This window comes from Pseudonaja textilis, chromosome 2 (genome assembly GCF_049901715.1).
Source record: "Pseudonaja textilis isolate UNSWEBS1 chromosome 2, rPseTex1.2, whole genome shotgun sequence".
Classification (NCBI taxonomy): domain Eukaryota; kingdom Metazoa; phylum Chordata; class Lepidosauria; order Squamata; family Elapidae; genus Pseudonaja; species Pseudonaja textilis.
This window is the reverse complement of record NC_141991.1, coordinates 842930-860647: the sequence shown is the minus strand read 5'-3', so window position 1 is coordinate 860647 and position 17718 is coordinate 842930. Positions and strand designations below refer to the sequence as shown.

General features: G+C 45.9%; 1 protein-coding gene across 1 annotated transcript; it reads left to right on the top strand.

The window, feature by feature from the left end:
• Positions 1-1690: 1690 nt before the first annotated feature.
• On the top strand, positions 1691-14653 carry LOC113450757 (uncharacterized). Its single transcript, XM_026722048.2, has 4 exons — positions 1691-1803; positions 8405-9588; positions 10678-10939; positions 12246-14653. The coding sequence occupies exons 2-4, from the start codon at positions 8812-8814 to the stop codon at positions 12926-12928; spliced, it is 1722 nt and encodes a 573-aa protein (XP_026577833.1). The 5' UTR covers positions 1691-1803; positions 8405-8811; the 3' UTR covers positions 12929-14653.
• Positions 14654-17718: the final 3065 nt, after the last annotated feature.

Genomic DNA, 17718 nt, shown 5'->3' with positions numbered 1-17718 from the left:
GGGTCATAAGACGTTTAGACAACCTTGTGGCTTATGATAGACACTGGTCAATGTAAGATGGCTTCTGCCTTATGAAAACTGCTAATGGGTTGGGGGACTAATTCTGTCAAGGGGTTAAAAACCATGTACAGAAAGCCTCACCTTTCCGACGCGAAGGCGAAGACAAATATTGTGTTTGAGTTTGAAGTGTGATTGCAAATGTGACTACAGGTAAGTCCTTGACAGTTCACTTAGTGAACTGTTCAAAGTTCGAAGTTACAACAGCATTGAAAAAAGTGACTTATGACCATTTTTCACACTTACGACCGTTGCGGCATCCTCATGGTCACATGATCAAAATCCAGATCCTTGGCAACTGACTCATATTTATGACAGTTACAGAGTCCTGGGGTCATTTGATCCCCTCTTGCAAACTTCTGACGAGCAAAGTCAACAGGAAACCAGCTTCACTTAACAACTGTGTTAGTGACTTAATAAATGCAGTGATTCACTTAATAACGGTGGCAAGAAAGGTCGTAAAACGGAGTAAAATTCACTTAAGAAATTTCTTACTTAGCCTCGTGATTTTGGGGCTCAGCTGTGGTCGTAAGCCAAGGACTACCTGTATAAAGTATTTGAAATACCCCATTGGGCACCCAACTATGAAATCTCTTTAATGTATTCGTTATCAAAATCTTAAAAGATTTCAGGCATCTTGGGCTGTTATATTATTTTCTTAAAATACTACTCCGTAATGCCATTTAGGATCCTTTGGCCATTGTGGTGCTGACATTTGGAGTAATGACACTTGTTCTCATATATTTATTTTCAAATTTATATAGCTGCCCATCTCACAAACAAGCGAATTCCCATGGGAGATTTCCATGAATGTGAAGAAATGTCAAAAAAAAACCTTCCTGATTCTCACAGCATGTAGACCTAAACCAGTCCTTGTCCTCCGTTTTCCTGGATGTGTTCAAGAGTCTATTGGAATTGGCAGCTATGATAAATTTGAATAAATTAATGGCTGGATAATGGCTGGATAAATAAATCTCTGATGCATTAATTTGGCACTGCCAAATTCAATAGCCTAAATTGCCACTTGTAACTTTGATTCCTTGAAGCAAGCCAAGACTCATTGAACAAGCACACAATGCCTTGTCCTTCAACTGATGAGTCTGCCTGATCATAGTCCCTACAGACCCGGTGAGGATTCACCCTTAGACAGTTTCCCAATCGAGAGTGTTCCTGAGCATGGGCTGAGTGCTGAGTGCAAAGCAAATGACCTCAACCTGAGGTCAGAAAAGCAACCTACATAACATTTCAGCCATAACATTAAAGTAGGCAGGGATATATTCTGGACCGTTAAAAAAAAAATTAAAACGGGAGAGGGGAAGTTATTGAAGCAATTCCCCTCTTTCATTCACGTCCTACCTAGCCCTAGAACAGGGGTCTCCAAACTTGACAGGTTTAATACTGGTGGACTTCAACTCCCAGAATTCCTCTTCCAGTCATGTTAGCTCGGGAATTCTGGGAGTTGAAGTCCATCAGTCTTAAACTTGCCAACTTTGAAGACCCTTGACCTAGATAGAACTTCCAACGGAAGTTTATTCTGTTTTAAGGTACCTTTGAAAGAGTTGAAACCACCAAGTAATGTCGCCTAGAGCAGCCCGGAAGCGCAAGCAGCGGCGCGCATTTCCCTTTCCTGTCCGTTACTCTCGATTGGGAGGAAGTGGTAGCCGCCGAAACCCGTCGGATTGTCTGAAGTCGGGCGCGCGGGGGGGGGAGGGGCGGCCCGTTTGCGGGTCCTCCGCTTGGCAGGAGGTGAGTTTCGGCGAGGCGGCGAAACGGGAGGAGACTGGGGCGGGGACGGGCCTGCAGCGAAAGGGGGGAGGGCTGGCATGCAGGCTTCCTCCCCCCACCCCCCCAACAATCCGGTGCATTCTAATTCTATAGGTTGCAGAACCCGCTAGCTGGAGGGGATGGGTTTTGTAGTCCAGCTCCCCCTCCCCGATCTTGACAGGGCGCCGGCTGAAGCGGGCGCATTGAAAGGAGTGAGTATCGCCCTGCCCCAAAGTAAGAAAGTCCCACCCTGGTGCCCCTTTCTCCAAAGGTCTTGCTGTGAGTGAACCCCGTTAAGTGCTGCAAATGGTTGGGGTTTCTTCCACTACTACAGCATTAGAGCAGATTAAGAAACCCAATCTCGTGGAATTCAGGGCTGCTTTTGCTGTAACAGCTACAATAAGGACCGAACGTCACTGATGAATAGAATCATAGGGAATAGAAGAACAGCAATAGAATAGCAATAGCAAAGGAATAGCATAGCAATAGAATAGCAACAGGAATCGAATAGGAATAGAATAGTAATGGGATAGAATAGGAATAACATAGCAATAGATTAGCATAGCAATAGAGTGGCATAGCAATAGGAATAGAATAGCATAGCAATAGAGTGGCATAGCAATAGGAATAGAATAGGAATAGCATAGCAAGAGGAACAGGAATAACATAGCAATAGATTAGTATAGCAGTAGAGTGGCATAGCAATAGGAATAGAATAGGAATAGCATAGCAAGAGGAATAGGAATAAAATAGCAATAGAATAGCAATAGAGTGGCAATAGCAATAGAATAGCAATAGCATAGGAATAACATAGCAATAGATTAGCATTGCAATAGATTAGCTAGCAATAGAATAGCAATGGAATAGAATAGCATAACAATAGAATAGGAATAGAATAGCAATGGGATAGAATAGGAATAGCATAGCAAGAGGAATAGAATAAAATAGCAATAGAGTGGCAATAGCAATAGCATAGGAATAGCATAGCAATAGATTAGCATTGCAATAGATTAGCTAGCAATGGAATAGAATAGCATAACAATAGAATAGGAATAAAATAGCAATACCATAGGAATAAAATAGCAATAGAATAGCAATAGCATAGCAATAGAGTAGCAATAGCAATAGAATAGCAATAGCATAGGAATAACATAGCAATAGATTAGCATTGCAATAGATTAGCTAGCAATAGAATAGCAATGGAATAGAATAGCATAACAATAGGAGTAAAATAGCACTAGCACAGGAATAGCATAGCAGTAGCAAAGCAGTAGAGTAGCAATAGCAATATAATAGGAATAGAACATCAATAGAATATCATAGCAATAGAATACATGTAGTCCTCAATTTACGACCACAATTGAGCCAAAATGTATGTTGCTAAGTGAGAAATGTATTAAGTGTAATTTTGCCTCGTTTCACGACTTTCCTTGCCATGTTTGTTAAGTGAATCACTGCCGTTCTGGGCCTACTAAATTAGTAACACCATTGTTTAATGAAACTGGCTTCCCCCTTGACTTTGCTTGACAGAAGGTAGCAAGAGGGGGGAATCATATGACCTCAGGACACTGCAACTGTCATAAATGTGAATCAGTTGCCAAGCATCTGAATGTAAATCATGTGACCATGAGAGGCTGCAATGTTCCTAAGTGTGAAAAATGGTCGTAAGTTAGTTTTTTCAGTTCCATTTGTAACTTGGAATGGTCTCTAAGTGAACTCTTGTAAGTTGAGGACTACCTGTAGTATAGCTATAGAATACCATAGCAATAGAATAGAATAGAATAGAATTAGAATAGATTCTTTAATAGAAGAAATGATGAAGATGACGATAATCCCTTTTGGCAGCTGTGTATTTTAAATTTTCTTTTTTTCCTTTTTGGTTCTTTATGATGGGCATCGTTCTGTAGATTGTTCGCTGTCCAGAATTGAATGAATGAATTTGTTTTAGAGAGACGCTCATCTGACATACGAGACTCTAGGTGGCTTGCAATAAAATAGATAAAATGCAGAATATACAAATAAAAGACATTGCAGCCTGGGCATGCTGTATTTTTGTCCATCGGTTGGCTGGCCTGTTTTAGCACGAGGTCACATGAGCAACATAATAAAAGCAGAAGCAGTTGGGTGATAAGGAGAGAGGAAATAATGTGTGAGGTAGAAAGGAAATATGTGAGATATAAAGGCAAGATAATATTACCTGCTGTGTTTTCCTTGCATAGACTTCCTTGCATCAAATATTATGCAATGATGCTATTGCCTAAGGCCATTTAGCAGCCGAATAAGGAGAAAGCCCTCTTTCTTTACAGTGGCTTGTTCCACTTTGCAGAAATACTGCAGGAGTTTTTGTTTCTGTGAGTAGGCAGTGGGGTACCCCAGGGTTCTGTCTCAGTCCCAGGACTCTTCAACAGCTTCATAAACGGTTTAGATGAAGCAATAGAAGAGTTATTTATCAAATTTGCAGATAACAAGCTGGGTGGGGTGGGGTAGGGAAGAGCCAACCTTTTAGAACAGGGGTCTTCAAACTTGACAGCTTTAAGACTTGTGGACTTCAACTCCCAGAACTCCTCCTCCAGTCATGTTAGCTCAGGAATTCTGCTGGGAGTTGAAATCCACAAGTCTTAAAGCTGTCAAGTTTGAAGACTCTTGTTTTAGAAGATAGGCACAACATATAACAAATTTTTTTTTTGACAGATTTGAACACAAGTATCTATCCAACAAAATGCTGTTTCAGTGTTGATAAAATAAAGGTTTTACACTTAGGCAAGAAAAACCAAGTGCATTGATGTAGAAGAGGAAGTACCTGGCCCAACAGTAGTAGCTTTTAGAGGGATCTTAAGAGTCCCAGGGGACAACCACTTAAATATGAGCCAGCAGTGTGTTGCAGCTGCCAAAAGAAATCCTAGGCTGCATCAAGAGAGAGATAGTATTGAGGTCATGTGACGTGTTAGTATTGCTTTATACCAGGGGTCGTCAACCTTTTGGACCTCAGGCACCACCAAGCACATAATTTTAAATCCTGCGGACCAGAGACCCTGGGGAAAACCCCCTAAAAAGTCTGCAGGGAAATTCCTGACCCTGTTTTCCTACCAATCAATCTTTCTTTCTTTCTTTGGGATCACAGGATATGCTCTCCAGCTCCATTCTTGGGGGGGGAGAGAGAGACTTTTGGCTTCATGCAAGGAAAGCAGCAGAAGCAGCAGAAATCTTTCTTTCTCTCCCCCAAACTCCGCCAGAAATGAGTCCTTGCCGGCGCAGCCTCTTGGAGCAGGATGCCTTGCAGGGTCCCAAAGACTCATTTCTGGCAGAGTTTGGGGGAGAGAAAGAAAGACTTTTGCTGCTTTCCTTGCCTGCAGCCAAAAGCAGCAGAAGAAAGAAGCATAAAGAAGCAGCCCAGTGGCCAGGCGAGGTGCGTGGGGTAAGTTCTCCCCCTCTGCCCTTTCCCTTCTCCCCTCACTACCTTGTGTTGTTTGCAATGCAAGCGACGCAAGCCTTGTGTTCCCACGCAGCCTGGATTAATTCCTTTGGGGGTGACATTTCTCTGCAGACCACCAAAACTTTCTCGCACACCACCAGTGGCCCCCGGTGCACTGGTTGGTGATCACTGCTTTATATTGCTTTTGTAAAGCCGTATTTGGAATACTGTATGGTCTCCATGACCAAAAAGACATTGAGTCTCTAGCATCTAGAAAGAGAAAAGCAGCGAAGACGATTAGGGGACTGAAGACTAAAATCATATTATGGTGGTCTTCTAATGCAGGTCGTCCTCGATTTACGACCACAAATGAGGTCAAAATCTCTGTTGCTAAGCAAGGCAGTTAAGTGAATTGTCCCCCACCCCAATTTTATGACATTTGCCACAGCTGTTAAGTGAATCTCTGCAGTTGGGAAAACAGTTTGTAAGTGAATCTGACTTCCCCATTGACTTTGCTCATCCAAAGGTTACACAGGACTTTGGGATGACTGCAATGGTCATAAGTACGAACCAGTTGCCAAGCATCTGAATTTTGATCACATGAGGATGGGGATGCTACGAAGTGTGAAAAATGGTCCTAAATGGTCACTTTTTTCAGCACGGTTGCAACTTTGAAACGTCACTAAATAAGTACCTGTTTTGGCACCCACCCATCCTTCTTTCTAACAGAGTTAACTGCCACCCGGCACCCTCTGCTACACGCCCCCGCCCCCTCGTGATACCACCTGCTTCCTGCCACCATTTCCTTTTATTATTTTATGCCATTTTGGGGTGCATGCTTTTCCTGTCTCCTTTCTAACAAGTTGTTTCTGCAGTTGATCTTCAGTTAGGACTCCCCAGGGTGAGAGAAATGCAATTTGGGGGCTACACGGTGAAGATTTTTCCAGACCTCAAGTATGGATTCGTAGGGTTTTGCTGAGCAAGACAGGCAAATCGAATAGGAACAAGAACAAGAATGGAATGGAATAGAATAGAATTTAGAGGTGAATAGAATAGAATGTAGAGGAGAATAGAACAGAATAGAATGTAGAATAGAATGGGATAGAATGTAGAGGAGAATAGAATAGAATATAATGTAGAATAGAATAGAATGGAATAGAATGTAGAGGAGAATAGAATAGAATATAATGTAGAATAGAATAGAATGGAATAGAATGTAGATGTGAATAAAATAGAATAGAATGTAGAATATAATAGAATAGAATGTAGAGAATAGAATAGAATGTAGAATAGAATAGAATGTAGAGGAGAATAGAATAGAATAGAATAGAATGTAGAGGAGAATAGAATAGAATAGAATAGAATTAGAATGTAGAGGAGAATAGAATAGAATGTAGAGGAGAATAGAACAGAACAGAACAGAATAGAATAGAATAGTATAGAATAAAATGTAGAGGAGGATAGAATAGAATATAGAGGAGAATAGAATGGAATGGAATTGTCAGGATTCCAGCAATCGCTCTAATTAAATCATGATTCTTGAGCCAAACTTCAAAGGTTTGAGGCAACATGCTGGCACTACCCTGTATGAAGCCAACTCTGACATAAGTAATTTACTGTCACCTGTTTCCTATACCTGTTTTAGTAGTTGCCACTAATGGTTGTTCAATCTCTTCTTAAAAACTCTCAGTGTTGGAGCATTTACAATTTTTGGAGGCAAGCTGTTTCACTGATTGATTGTTCTCACTGTAAGAAAATTTCTCCTTAGTTCCAGGTTGCTTCTCTCCTTGATTAGTTTCCACCCATTGCTTCTTGTCCTGCCCTCAGGTGCTCTGAAGAATAGCTTGACTCCCTCTTCTTTGTGGCAGCCCCTGAGATATTGGAAGACTGCTATCATGTGACCCTTTTCTTTTCATCAAACTGGACATACCCAGTTCCCGCAACTGTTCTTTATATGTTTTGCCTCCAGTCCCCTAATCATCTTCATTGCTTTTCTCTGCACTCTTTCTAGAATCTCAACATCTTTTTTTACGTCGTGACCAAAACTGGATGCAATATTCCAAGTGTGGCCTTACTAACAAGGCATTATAAAGTGGCATTGACACTTCATGTGATCTTGATTCTTTTCCCTCTGTTAATTCTGTAGCGAAGATGGAGTTGAGAAATACTATTTTAAACCAAACGTTAGTTTCAATCGGTATTTTTAAACGTTTAAAAACTGGACTGTCATTTGCCTGGAATAGTATAGGGCAGTGGTGGCTAACCTTTTTCGGCTTGCACGCCAGTACCCAGAAGGCAATGCGTGCTGCCCCCCCCCGGTGCCCCCTGTGCATGCGCACACATCTCCCATGCACCTCCTGCGCATGCGCGCCAGATACCCAACAATCAGCTGTCGGGTGGCGGCGCGTACACGCATGTGCAGTGGGAGTCCTCCGGTGACCTCTCGTGTGCCCGGGGAAATGGTTCTGCTTGTCACGCCTGGCACGTGTGCCATAGGGTCGCCAACACGGGTATAGGGTCTTGGGAGTTGGGTTGGGCTAGTAGGGTCCCAAAAGTCCCTTCCAACTCTGTTATTCTGTTATATCTTCCCTGAGATCAGGGAAATAGTTGCATGGGGCCACCACGCAAAACATACTAAAAGTTGCATCTGGTTTAATTGGTTCCTGCTGAACATTTCACCCCTCAAAAGAGTCAAGACAGGAATCGTTAATGTTAGTCTTAGATTCCCCCGTTCTTTAAACAATCAATAGAAGGAATTCATCGGTTAAAAATAAATAAGTATAATCCAACAATAAACGTTTAATAACAGAACATTATGTCTGATAGAATATAAATAACAGAGAACCTATAGGAAACAAGGTATAACGGCCGCATAATATAATTTAGGAAATATTCAACTCACTGTCAAATGTCCTAAAGGAAAGTTTAATTAGTTTTAGCACAGAGATTATTGTGACGTTTGGTTGTATGAATCTTTGTCTTTTGAGTTTGCAGATTTGTATATTAATTTTTTTGTATCCAATAAAGTTTATTTAAAAACAAAATTTAAAAAAAGAGTCCAGATGAGTAAACAACCCTCATATCTATCTTTTTCCAGAACAGTGGGATGGAAGCAGCTGAAATAAATCCTGTGGTAATAAGTCTTTTCTCCAACATTTTATGTCTCTTTAGGTTTTTTTTTTAGAAAGCCAGAAATCACCTCAGGCCACCGCTACTTCTCACGATGATCATGAGATCTTGTCTGGGAGCAATGCCGCCTGTTTTGACCCAGCCGTCGATTCCCTGGCTGCTTCTGTTGTAAGGCAAGGGGCAAGGCCGAAAGGCAGGCCTTCGAGCTTGGGGGTCTGACTGCTTTTCCTGCTTTGAGAGAGTGGAGGAGGTGGGTGAGCCTGAGCTGCTCTCCCTCCCCTCCCTTCCAGAAGGAACCCATAGGCAAAATCTTCTCCGTGCCCTGCAGTTCTCACTGCACTCCCCGCTGGCCGCCGGGCAGGGCCAGCCATCCTTCCTGCCAGGGCCCCAGGGCCTCACCTCGCTCGTCCCGAGGTGAGACAGAGGCCTCCCTCGCGGCGGGGGACAAAATGGCGTCGGGGAGAGGGGAAACAGCTGCCCTTCACCTCCAGCTGCAGGGGGCTGCCGAGCCGAGCCCGCGGCCGGCCATGAAGATGGAGGACAGGGCCACGCAAGAGATGGGGCGAGGAGGGGTCTCGCGCTTCCTTCAGATCGGCTCCACGCGGGAGTTCTTATCTGGAGAGTCCTCACGCCACGTCAAACAGGAGCCGGATGAACTTCTCCCGCCCCATCACTGGGCTCCCCCCAGGCAGGAGTTTTCTCCATCGGGGTGGAGAAACCCAGCTCTACCCAAGCCCCTGACGTGGGACAATAGCTCTTTCCAGGCCCCATACGAGACTCCGGGCAATTCGAGCCCCTGGCCCTCGGGAGGATGGGGAGGCCAGACTCTGGCCAGCCTGAGCAGGGGGACTCAAACGGTCTACAACGTCCAGGAGCAGCGAGAACGGAGGAGCCACGGGGGCCTCAAGGAGGAGCCTCCGAACGAAGGGACGGTCGGTGTGGAGATCCTGCGCCAGCGTTTCCGGCGGCATCGCTACCGAGAGGCTGAGGGACCCCGCGAAGCCTGCAGGCAGCTGCAGGAGCTTTGCCACGAGTGGCTCCGGCCAGAGAGGAACACCAAGGAGCAGATCCTGGAGCTGCTGATCCTGGAGCAATTTTTGACCATCCTTCCCCAGGAGATGCAGAGCTGGGTCCGGGAACGGAGGCCGGAGAGCTGCAGCCAAGCAGTGGCCTTTTCAGAAGAGTTCCTGGCGCGGCAGAGAGAGACCCAAAGGAAAGAGCCACAGGTAACCAATATGGACATATTGTCCAACTGCTCATAAACCAATCCTTGGCTAGATTACAGGGAGATGTAAAACAGAGCCCCTGCCCCCAACCTTTTGGGCACCAGGGACCGCTTCCGCGGAAAGAGTTGTTTTCCATGGATCAGAGGGGTGTGTGTGTCAGAGGGGAAGCCATATTGACACCAGATGCTTCCACGCTGCCACATTCTTGAGCCTGGGACAATGGGAGGGGGGAAGTTCTTGGAGTGGTTGTGGTTAGACATAATAGCATTCTTTTTCTAAGTCAAGGTCATGTTATTCCTGCACCTGGGTGAGGGGATGTCTCCAGTTGGGACGGATGGTGATTGGGGCATGCGATGCGATGATGGGTGCAGGGGTGCAGTCTCTTGCTTGAGCAGGGGGTTGGATCTTCTAAGGTCTCTTCCAGCTCGATTCTGATTCTGTTTTCCAAAGCGTCAGAAGGCAAGACCGGAAGCAAGGGAGGGAAACTTAGCCACAAAGATCATCCATTTTAGAACCAAGGAGAAACTTCCTAACAGTGAGGACAGTCAACCAATGGGAAAAGCTTTACCTTCAGAGGCTGTGGCTGCTTCATCCCTGGAGGTGTTTAAAAAGAGACTTACCTGAATTGGTATAGGCCAGGTCTCCTGCTTGGGCACGGGGCTGGACTAGATGATCTCCAAGGTCCCTTCCAGCTCTATTCTGATTGATCGATACACAACCCAGTTCCCTCAGAGCAGCGGGTAGGGAAACTTGGCTCTTCCATCACTTATGGACTTCAACTCCCAGAATTCCCGAGTGAGCCATGAAAGGTTCCCCATCCCTTGGCCTACTGGTTTTTCAGTTGTGAGGGAAATCAATTTTGCCCTAAATTTGTATATTAAACAGTCCCATTCAAGTCAAAAAATGGATTTCCCCCACAACTGAAAAACCAGTAGGCCAAGAGATGGGGAACCTCTTTTGGCTCACTCAGGAATTCTGGGAGTTGAAGTCCATAAGTGATAGAAGAGCCAAGTTTCGCTACCCGCTGCCTCAGAGCATTTCCCCCAGATAGAAACAAGCCTGAATTAACTTCCCTGTTGCCATTTTCAGGTGATGTGGTCCTTCGAGGACTTGATGTTGAATCCTACCCGGCCACCACCTGCCCAGTATTCTGCCCTGTCACAGCAGGTCCATTACCCCGCGGTGGCGCTGCCCATGCAGTACCCACCCTTAGCCCCCCAGTCTCCGTACCCGGCCATCGGACAGCCAGCCCCCCATCCCACTGTGGCGGAGCGAGTGCCGGCGGATGCTCGGCAGAGGATGCTCGGCAGGAAGTCGGCGTCCGACGACGGCGCCACCCTCCGCCCTTACGGTAAGCTGATCTTCCAGGGGGAGCTACATCTCCTTCTACTGGTGGGACTCCACTTCCCATCACTTCCCTCAGCAGATCGGCGCCGGCTGAGAAACATGGGGGTTGGAGCTCCATCTTTCCGAAGGGCAGCAAGAGTGACTAAAACAGGGAAATCAATCTTTTGGGGGTCTTTGAACGGATCTGTTTTTCAATCTTCAGTCTTTAAAAATTAGTTTTTTTAAGAAGTGGTTTTCTATCTTGGCTGCAAAGGGAAGAAACCATTGCAGGTAGTCCTCGACTTACAACGGTTCCATTTAATGACCATTCGAAATTATAATAGTACTAAAAAAAAAAAGACTTCTGACCGGTTTTCACATTTAATGACTGTTGTGGCATCCCCATGGTCAAATTCAGATATTTGGCAACTGACTCATATTTATGACGGTTGCATGCAATTCCCTTTTGCGACTTTCTTGACAAACAGAGTCCATGGGGAAGCCAGCTTTCATTTAACGGCAGTTTGTCTAATTTTAACAACTGCAGTGATGGACTTAACCACCGAGCCAAGTTGTAAAAGGAGACCCAACTCACTTAACAAATGTTTCACTCAGCAACCTTTAATTTTGGGCTCCACTGCGGCCGTTAAGGACTACGCAGGGAGGAACTGAGAAGGGAGCAACATGGCTTGCGTGCCTTGCAGGGGAGAAAGGGCCCTGATTCCCTTCATTAGCCACAGCTGGGAACACTGTATAAAAAAAGGCAAGCTGCGTGCAGTGAGCTGTGGGGAGCAAACGTGACTTTATCTTGCACTGTTGTGACTTATCTCTGTTCCTGGCATCTTCCCAACTGTGTGAATTTTGCCGTGCTTTCAAGTCTGGAATTCATGGTCCTGCCCTGCCAAACTAATTACTTCAGTTTGGCTTGTTTGGAGTTTGAGTTACAGTTTGTGTTGCTCACGTTTTGGACTGAATTTTCTGCCGTCAAAGGCTGTTCCCGGGAGAGTTTCTCTCCAGCCAGAAGGTAATCATGGACACTGGGGGCAAAGTTGGAGATAACAAGGGGATTCTTATTGATTATCGGCCTGTGTTGCCTTGGTGCCATGCCCTGGGTCATCACACTCCGCTAGCCGCCGGCAGGCCACAACACTAGACAAGCCAAAATTGCAATTTTAAAAAACCCTTTTTTTTAAAGGTGGGGGGTAAGTGAGGAACAATTTTCACGGTTGTAAATCTCAGGTCTCCAGCAAAGATCTTATTTTTTTTCCCCCTCTCCTTGGACACCCTTCTACATCTTCCCCCCACCTCCATCCCAATCCTGCCCACCTCAGGTCCCATCCAGGAGTTCCGGAGGCCCCTCACCAACGCCGAGCGGATGAGGAATCGGAGGATGAGGAACCGGAAGCAGCGCTTGGAGACCAGCATGCAGCTGGTGGAGTCGGCCTCCCGGGCCCCCTCCATGCTGCTGGATGCCATGCGGGGCCTGCACTGTCACGACCTGAAGGCCTTTGACAGGGCCAGGCAGGAGGAGAGGCAGCACCGCAAGCAGGAACGGCGGCAGGATCGAGCCACGGCGCAGCTGATGGTCGACGCCATCAAACGCTCCCACAGTGACCTGGGGGAATTCCTGGGAAGGCAGACCTCCGCCATGGCTGCCATCGCGGAGGTCTTTACGGGCCAGAAGTCGCCCGCCCAGAGCACCTACACCAACCCCAGCTCTTACTCAGGGTATGGCAACCCGCCCTGGGGTCCCCCAGAACCTGGAGCTCCAGTACCGTCCGGCCACGTCCCTGGCATGCCTTCCGAGCCGGTCGCCGGTCCTGTCATTCCCTGCCCGGTGCCTCCGGTGGCCCTGCCTGGGGGCAGCGGTGACCCAGTCCCGGAGCCGTCTCCCACCGCTGGACCAAGCGAGGCTGCTGCGCCCGATTCCCCAAAGCCTTCCACCTCTGATGCCACTTCCTGTGGCCTTGAGGCCAGGCCCAGCAGGGGCACGAAAAGGAAGACATGGGACTGAGGACCCATAACTTTTATATATATATAGGTTTTTTTTTCCTTAGAGCAATTCCATTTCCTCTTGCCAGCTTGGCAAATTCCACCACGTCTCCCTGCCTTTAGCGTGTTAGGCGGACATCCCATCTTAATCTATGCAAGGAAGCCTGAGGCAATGCTTCAGGCCCATAGGAAGGATTGCCGCGGGCTTCTGAGCCCCCGGGATGGCAGATGGCAGTAAAAGAGAGAAAGCCGCAGAGCGCTTGATCTGTCGGAGGTGGATTTAGGGCAAGGAAGTTGCATCTGCCCATCTGCAAAATAGGAATAATCAACCCACGTTTACATAGTCACTTAAAAGCAGATACCTTCAAGGTCATTTTACTTCTCCGGTAATTAAAAGAAGGAGGTGAAAATCGCAAGCTGTTAGTGTTTGGGGACAAACCCCCAAACAGAATGTGCAGCAGCAGTCAAGCCAGGCAGCCAAATGAGAGAGGAAGGGCCCTAGAGTTTACACACACTGATGACAAACACTGTTTGTAGTTTAAATAGGTGTTTAATCCAATTAGAGTTTAAACATTGTCAATCAGTCCATATGTCATTCACAAATATATCCATTCAGTAACTTAGTCCATTTACTAGTCAGTTCTATATCCTTATCTGCTTGTAAAGATATCTTCTCCTCTGATACCTTTCCTTTTGAAGACAACGCTGAGTATTCACAGGATATCAGCACATCAATGAAATAGTCCTTTCGTTCAGGTATTCAAACAGTTGTAGCAAACAGTAGCAAACAAAAACAGGAGCAAGCAGAGAGATCAAGCAGAGCAGAGAGAATAACCAGCAGAGAGAGGTTACGTTCCTCTTACTGCCTTTTATTGCCGTTTGTAACCGCACCCTTAATTACAGGCAGTTTGGTGCTTAAAGCTACAAGTTACAAACACCCAAACCTTGGTTTATATATTTATTCACCCAAACTTAGTTGGTGTATCAATGTTATACCCAACACAAGCTCTTCAAATGACCGTTAAGAGGTGCTGCTATTCGTCTTCCCATTTCTCAGTTGCAATTTATTTATTGTATTTATTGTATATAGGTATATATACACACACACACACACATACTGACTAAGAATATTGAAGAACCAAGTTGGTTCCAACAATCAAAACACAGGCTTGTAAACTTAAAATGGGGAGGGGGGTGGGGGGGTGGAAGTACAGTGTTTACCGAGCTGCTGCTTCGAGTAAGATTCCTTTTATACCCATTTTGCAGACGGGAGGGCAGCAAGTGAGGCTGAGGATTCGAGGTGTGGCAAACTTTTTCAAGTCAAAGCATCTGGAGCTTAGAAAGGGGTCCCATCCTGACCTCTAAAAAGTGTTGGTTCTGACTTCATGGGCAGATCCTTGTAACCTCTGGAGTAATCTTCCAACATTTCTGGGAGATCCTGAATCAGGCTGGATTTCTGAAAACATATCACCTGAACCCAAGTCTCAGTTGCGTTGGGCTGTTTGTTTTTTTCCAATACTTTTTTTTTTTTAACGTGTACCGTTGTTTGGTTCTACAGCGGGGAAGGGCATCTTGAAATAAATGGCTGTTTCTGTCCGGATAGCTTTATATTTTCTAATGTAAAGAGTTCCCACCCTTGTTTTTTACGCTGCTTTTGCTGAGAAATTTGGATTGTTTTTTCCTCCATTTCAAATAATAATAATAATAATCCAGTAAACTGAACATTAAAACCATTCTGTTGCCTTGATTCTGGATATAGTATTTTACACCTCCTGTAAGGCAAAAGAACAACGCTTTCCTCGTCTGTTTTTTGTTTGTGTGTTCATTTTTAAAAAAATAAAAACTCACTTTGTCCTCAATGGGCTGGGTAGAAAGATTTAAAATGGAGCTGGAGTTTATGGTGAGGCCCATAACTGTCCGCTCTGAAATGACTTTTGGCAGTGCAGGTCAAGTCCTGCTTAGCCCAGGAAGGAGTTAAATTGGGGGATCATCAAGGAGCCCAAATCACAATTCCAGCTGCACCTCAGGGTTGTATCCAATTTCTTGCTCTTAGTGCTCTTTAGTTAGCCACCTGCAACATGGCTGGGGTGACCATGTTCATATGCGCAAATAAATAAGATGTCCGAGGCTGCCCTTTTCCTTCTGTAGCATGGCCAACCCCTTGAAGCATCCAAACTCCAATGTTTGCCCTGCCATCCAAGAGAAATGCAGGCCGCTTGTTCTCAAACCCGCGGGGAAACCGGGGTGAGGGGGGGCGGATTTCCATTGGTGCCAGAGGGAGGAAGTTGCATTTTAGTGGCTTGAACTGCCTAAACATGGCTTCACCTTTTCCAAAGCTGCAAATGGCTTCCCTTTAGCCTTTAAACAAGAAGAGGGTGTGTGTGTGGGGGGTAATGGGGTTCCATGGGGAACACCAGCATTTGAGGAAAAGGATGTTTGCCCAAGGAAGCCACCCGGAGTGGTACTTTCCTGAATTGAGCGCTCTCTATTGCAGGGATGTCCAACCTTGGCAACTTTTAAGGCCTGTTGGACTTCAACTCCCAGAATTCCCCAGCCCGCCATGGGAATTCTGGGAGTTGAAGTCCACACAAGTTTTAAAAAGTTGCCAAGGTTGGACACCCGTTTTATTGCTTTAAATCAGGGGTCCCCAAACTTGACGACTTGTGGACTTCAACTCCCAGAATTCCCCAGCTTGCTGTCATGTCACTCCTAGTCCTTTTCTCTAAGGAGGAGGACTCTCTAGGGCTGTCCATACCCAATTCCAGCAACTGTTCTTCATACGTTTTAGCCTCCAGCCCTCTAACCATCTTTGTTGCTCTTTGCTGCACTCTTTCCAGAGTCTCAATATCTTTTTTTTTATATATAATTTGGTGACCTAAACTGGACACAATTTTCTAGGCCTTACTAAGCAAGAGGAATTGGGGTGGGACGGGGACATTTTTTGAGGCTGCAGCTCAGTCCTTAGCAAGCTGCTGGGTTTAATATCTGGGAGATGACTGCCCATCCATCCTCACCCCTGGCATGTGTGTTGGGATGTGACCTGCTTGCTTCCATCCAGTACACTGCAATCCTCATGCATGTAAAAAGCTAAAATGGCAGTAACAACACCCTTCGCTCTGCCCTTCTCCCCGACACCCGTGCTTTCTATGCATAGGAGCAAGTGTGTTTTGTCCTGTCAGTTTCTATCTGCAGCCTGAGCTGGTTGAGGCCTCAAAGACCTGGTTTTCTTGCCACCCCAAGGAGCACCCCCTTCCTGGAAGGATCCTAGATGAGACCCCGGTGGTCTAGCAGGGAATTGGTGCATGCTAATGGCATATCCTCCGCAGCGGGTCGTTTCCCCCAAATCCTTTGCAGCACCTATCACTTCTCCAAGAGCTATGTTCTGACCTAGACTTCCCCAACGGCACGAAGCCGACGCCTCATCCCGATAAACCTCTTAGTTTACAGTGAATTTCCTTTCCAGCAAGGTGACAGCTAACAGTCTTTCAAGATATTTCACTATTACAGACCTTTCTCAGGCTTGGAGAGCTGCCAGGCCGATATCTTTCAGATGCCACACTGTAGCAGACAAGAATTTCCGCTACCGTTTCTCCAGAACTGGTCAGAACCTGCTGAATATACCACCTCTAGTCATAAGCTGAGAAATGGAAATGACCACATCTGGGGATTGCAGAGACCTGAACAAAAATTTGGAGTATCTTAGTTTCCTTATGCTTAAAAAAAATACGGAGTTTTTTTTGGTATGCTGCTGGTTTTTCTGGCAATAATAAAATTGTATTTTTTTATCTGGCTAAAGACCTTTCCCCCTGCCTTCAGAGCTGTTCAAATTGGGATGAGTAAATGGTCATTAATACTGGAGGAGAAAGAAAAAAACTCTTGATTTTTTTTCTGGAATTTGTTTTTAAAAAACGTTGCATGAGGCCTTAGGACTGTAAGCCCCCCCCCCCTTTCTTTCTTTCTTTCTTTCTTTCTTTCTTTCTTTCTTTCTTTCTTTCTTTCTTTCTTTTCTTTCTTTCTTTTTTTTCTGGATAAAAAGATTTTGCGCGGATGCTGTCGTCTTTCCGCTGCTGGGCTTTTTCATCCATCCCTATAATCAACCTGCCCACATCTCCAAGTTGTGAGGCAAACTCAGCACTGACCTGATTATATATGACTTTGGGGCAGTGGTGGTTAAAGTGAATGTTCCAGTCGTTAAGTGAACCAATGGTTCATGATGGCCCAGCTTTGCAAAAAAATCAGAAGTAAATGCCCGTTTCAAGAGTAACAGTACTTAAGACTTATACACTGCTCCGTAATGCTTTATTGCCTTCTCTGAGTGGTTTAAAGAGTCAGCCTATTCTCCCCCTGCCAAACTATCTGGGTTCTCATTTTACTGACCTCAGAAGGATGGAAGGCTAAGTCAGCCTTGAGCCGGTGAGAATCAAACTCCTGGCAGTGGGCAGAGTTAGCCCGGAATACCGCATTTTAACCACCGTGCCACCAGGGCTCCCTAAATGTGGCCACATGACAGCAAGACGCTGAAAGTAAATAAATGGGTGAGATTCCAAAATTCCACCAACCGGTTCACTGCCTAGTTGCTGGGTGGGTGAGGCCATGTTGGGCAGGGCCGACTGGAACTTCCTGTTTCCGGATTCGGTGGGTCTCCAGAGCTTGTGGGAGGCTGTTTTTCGCCTTCTCAAGGGTCCCCAGGCCTCCCCCAGGCCTCTGGGAGGGTGAAAATGGTCTCCCCTGGGCTCTGACGGCCCTCCGGAAGCCGAAACAGGACCGTTTCCAGTCTTCTGGAAGGCCCATGTTTTCCCCCTCCCAGAGCCT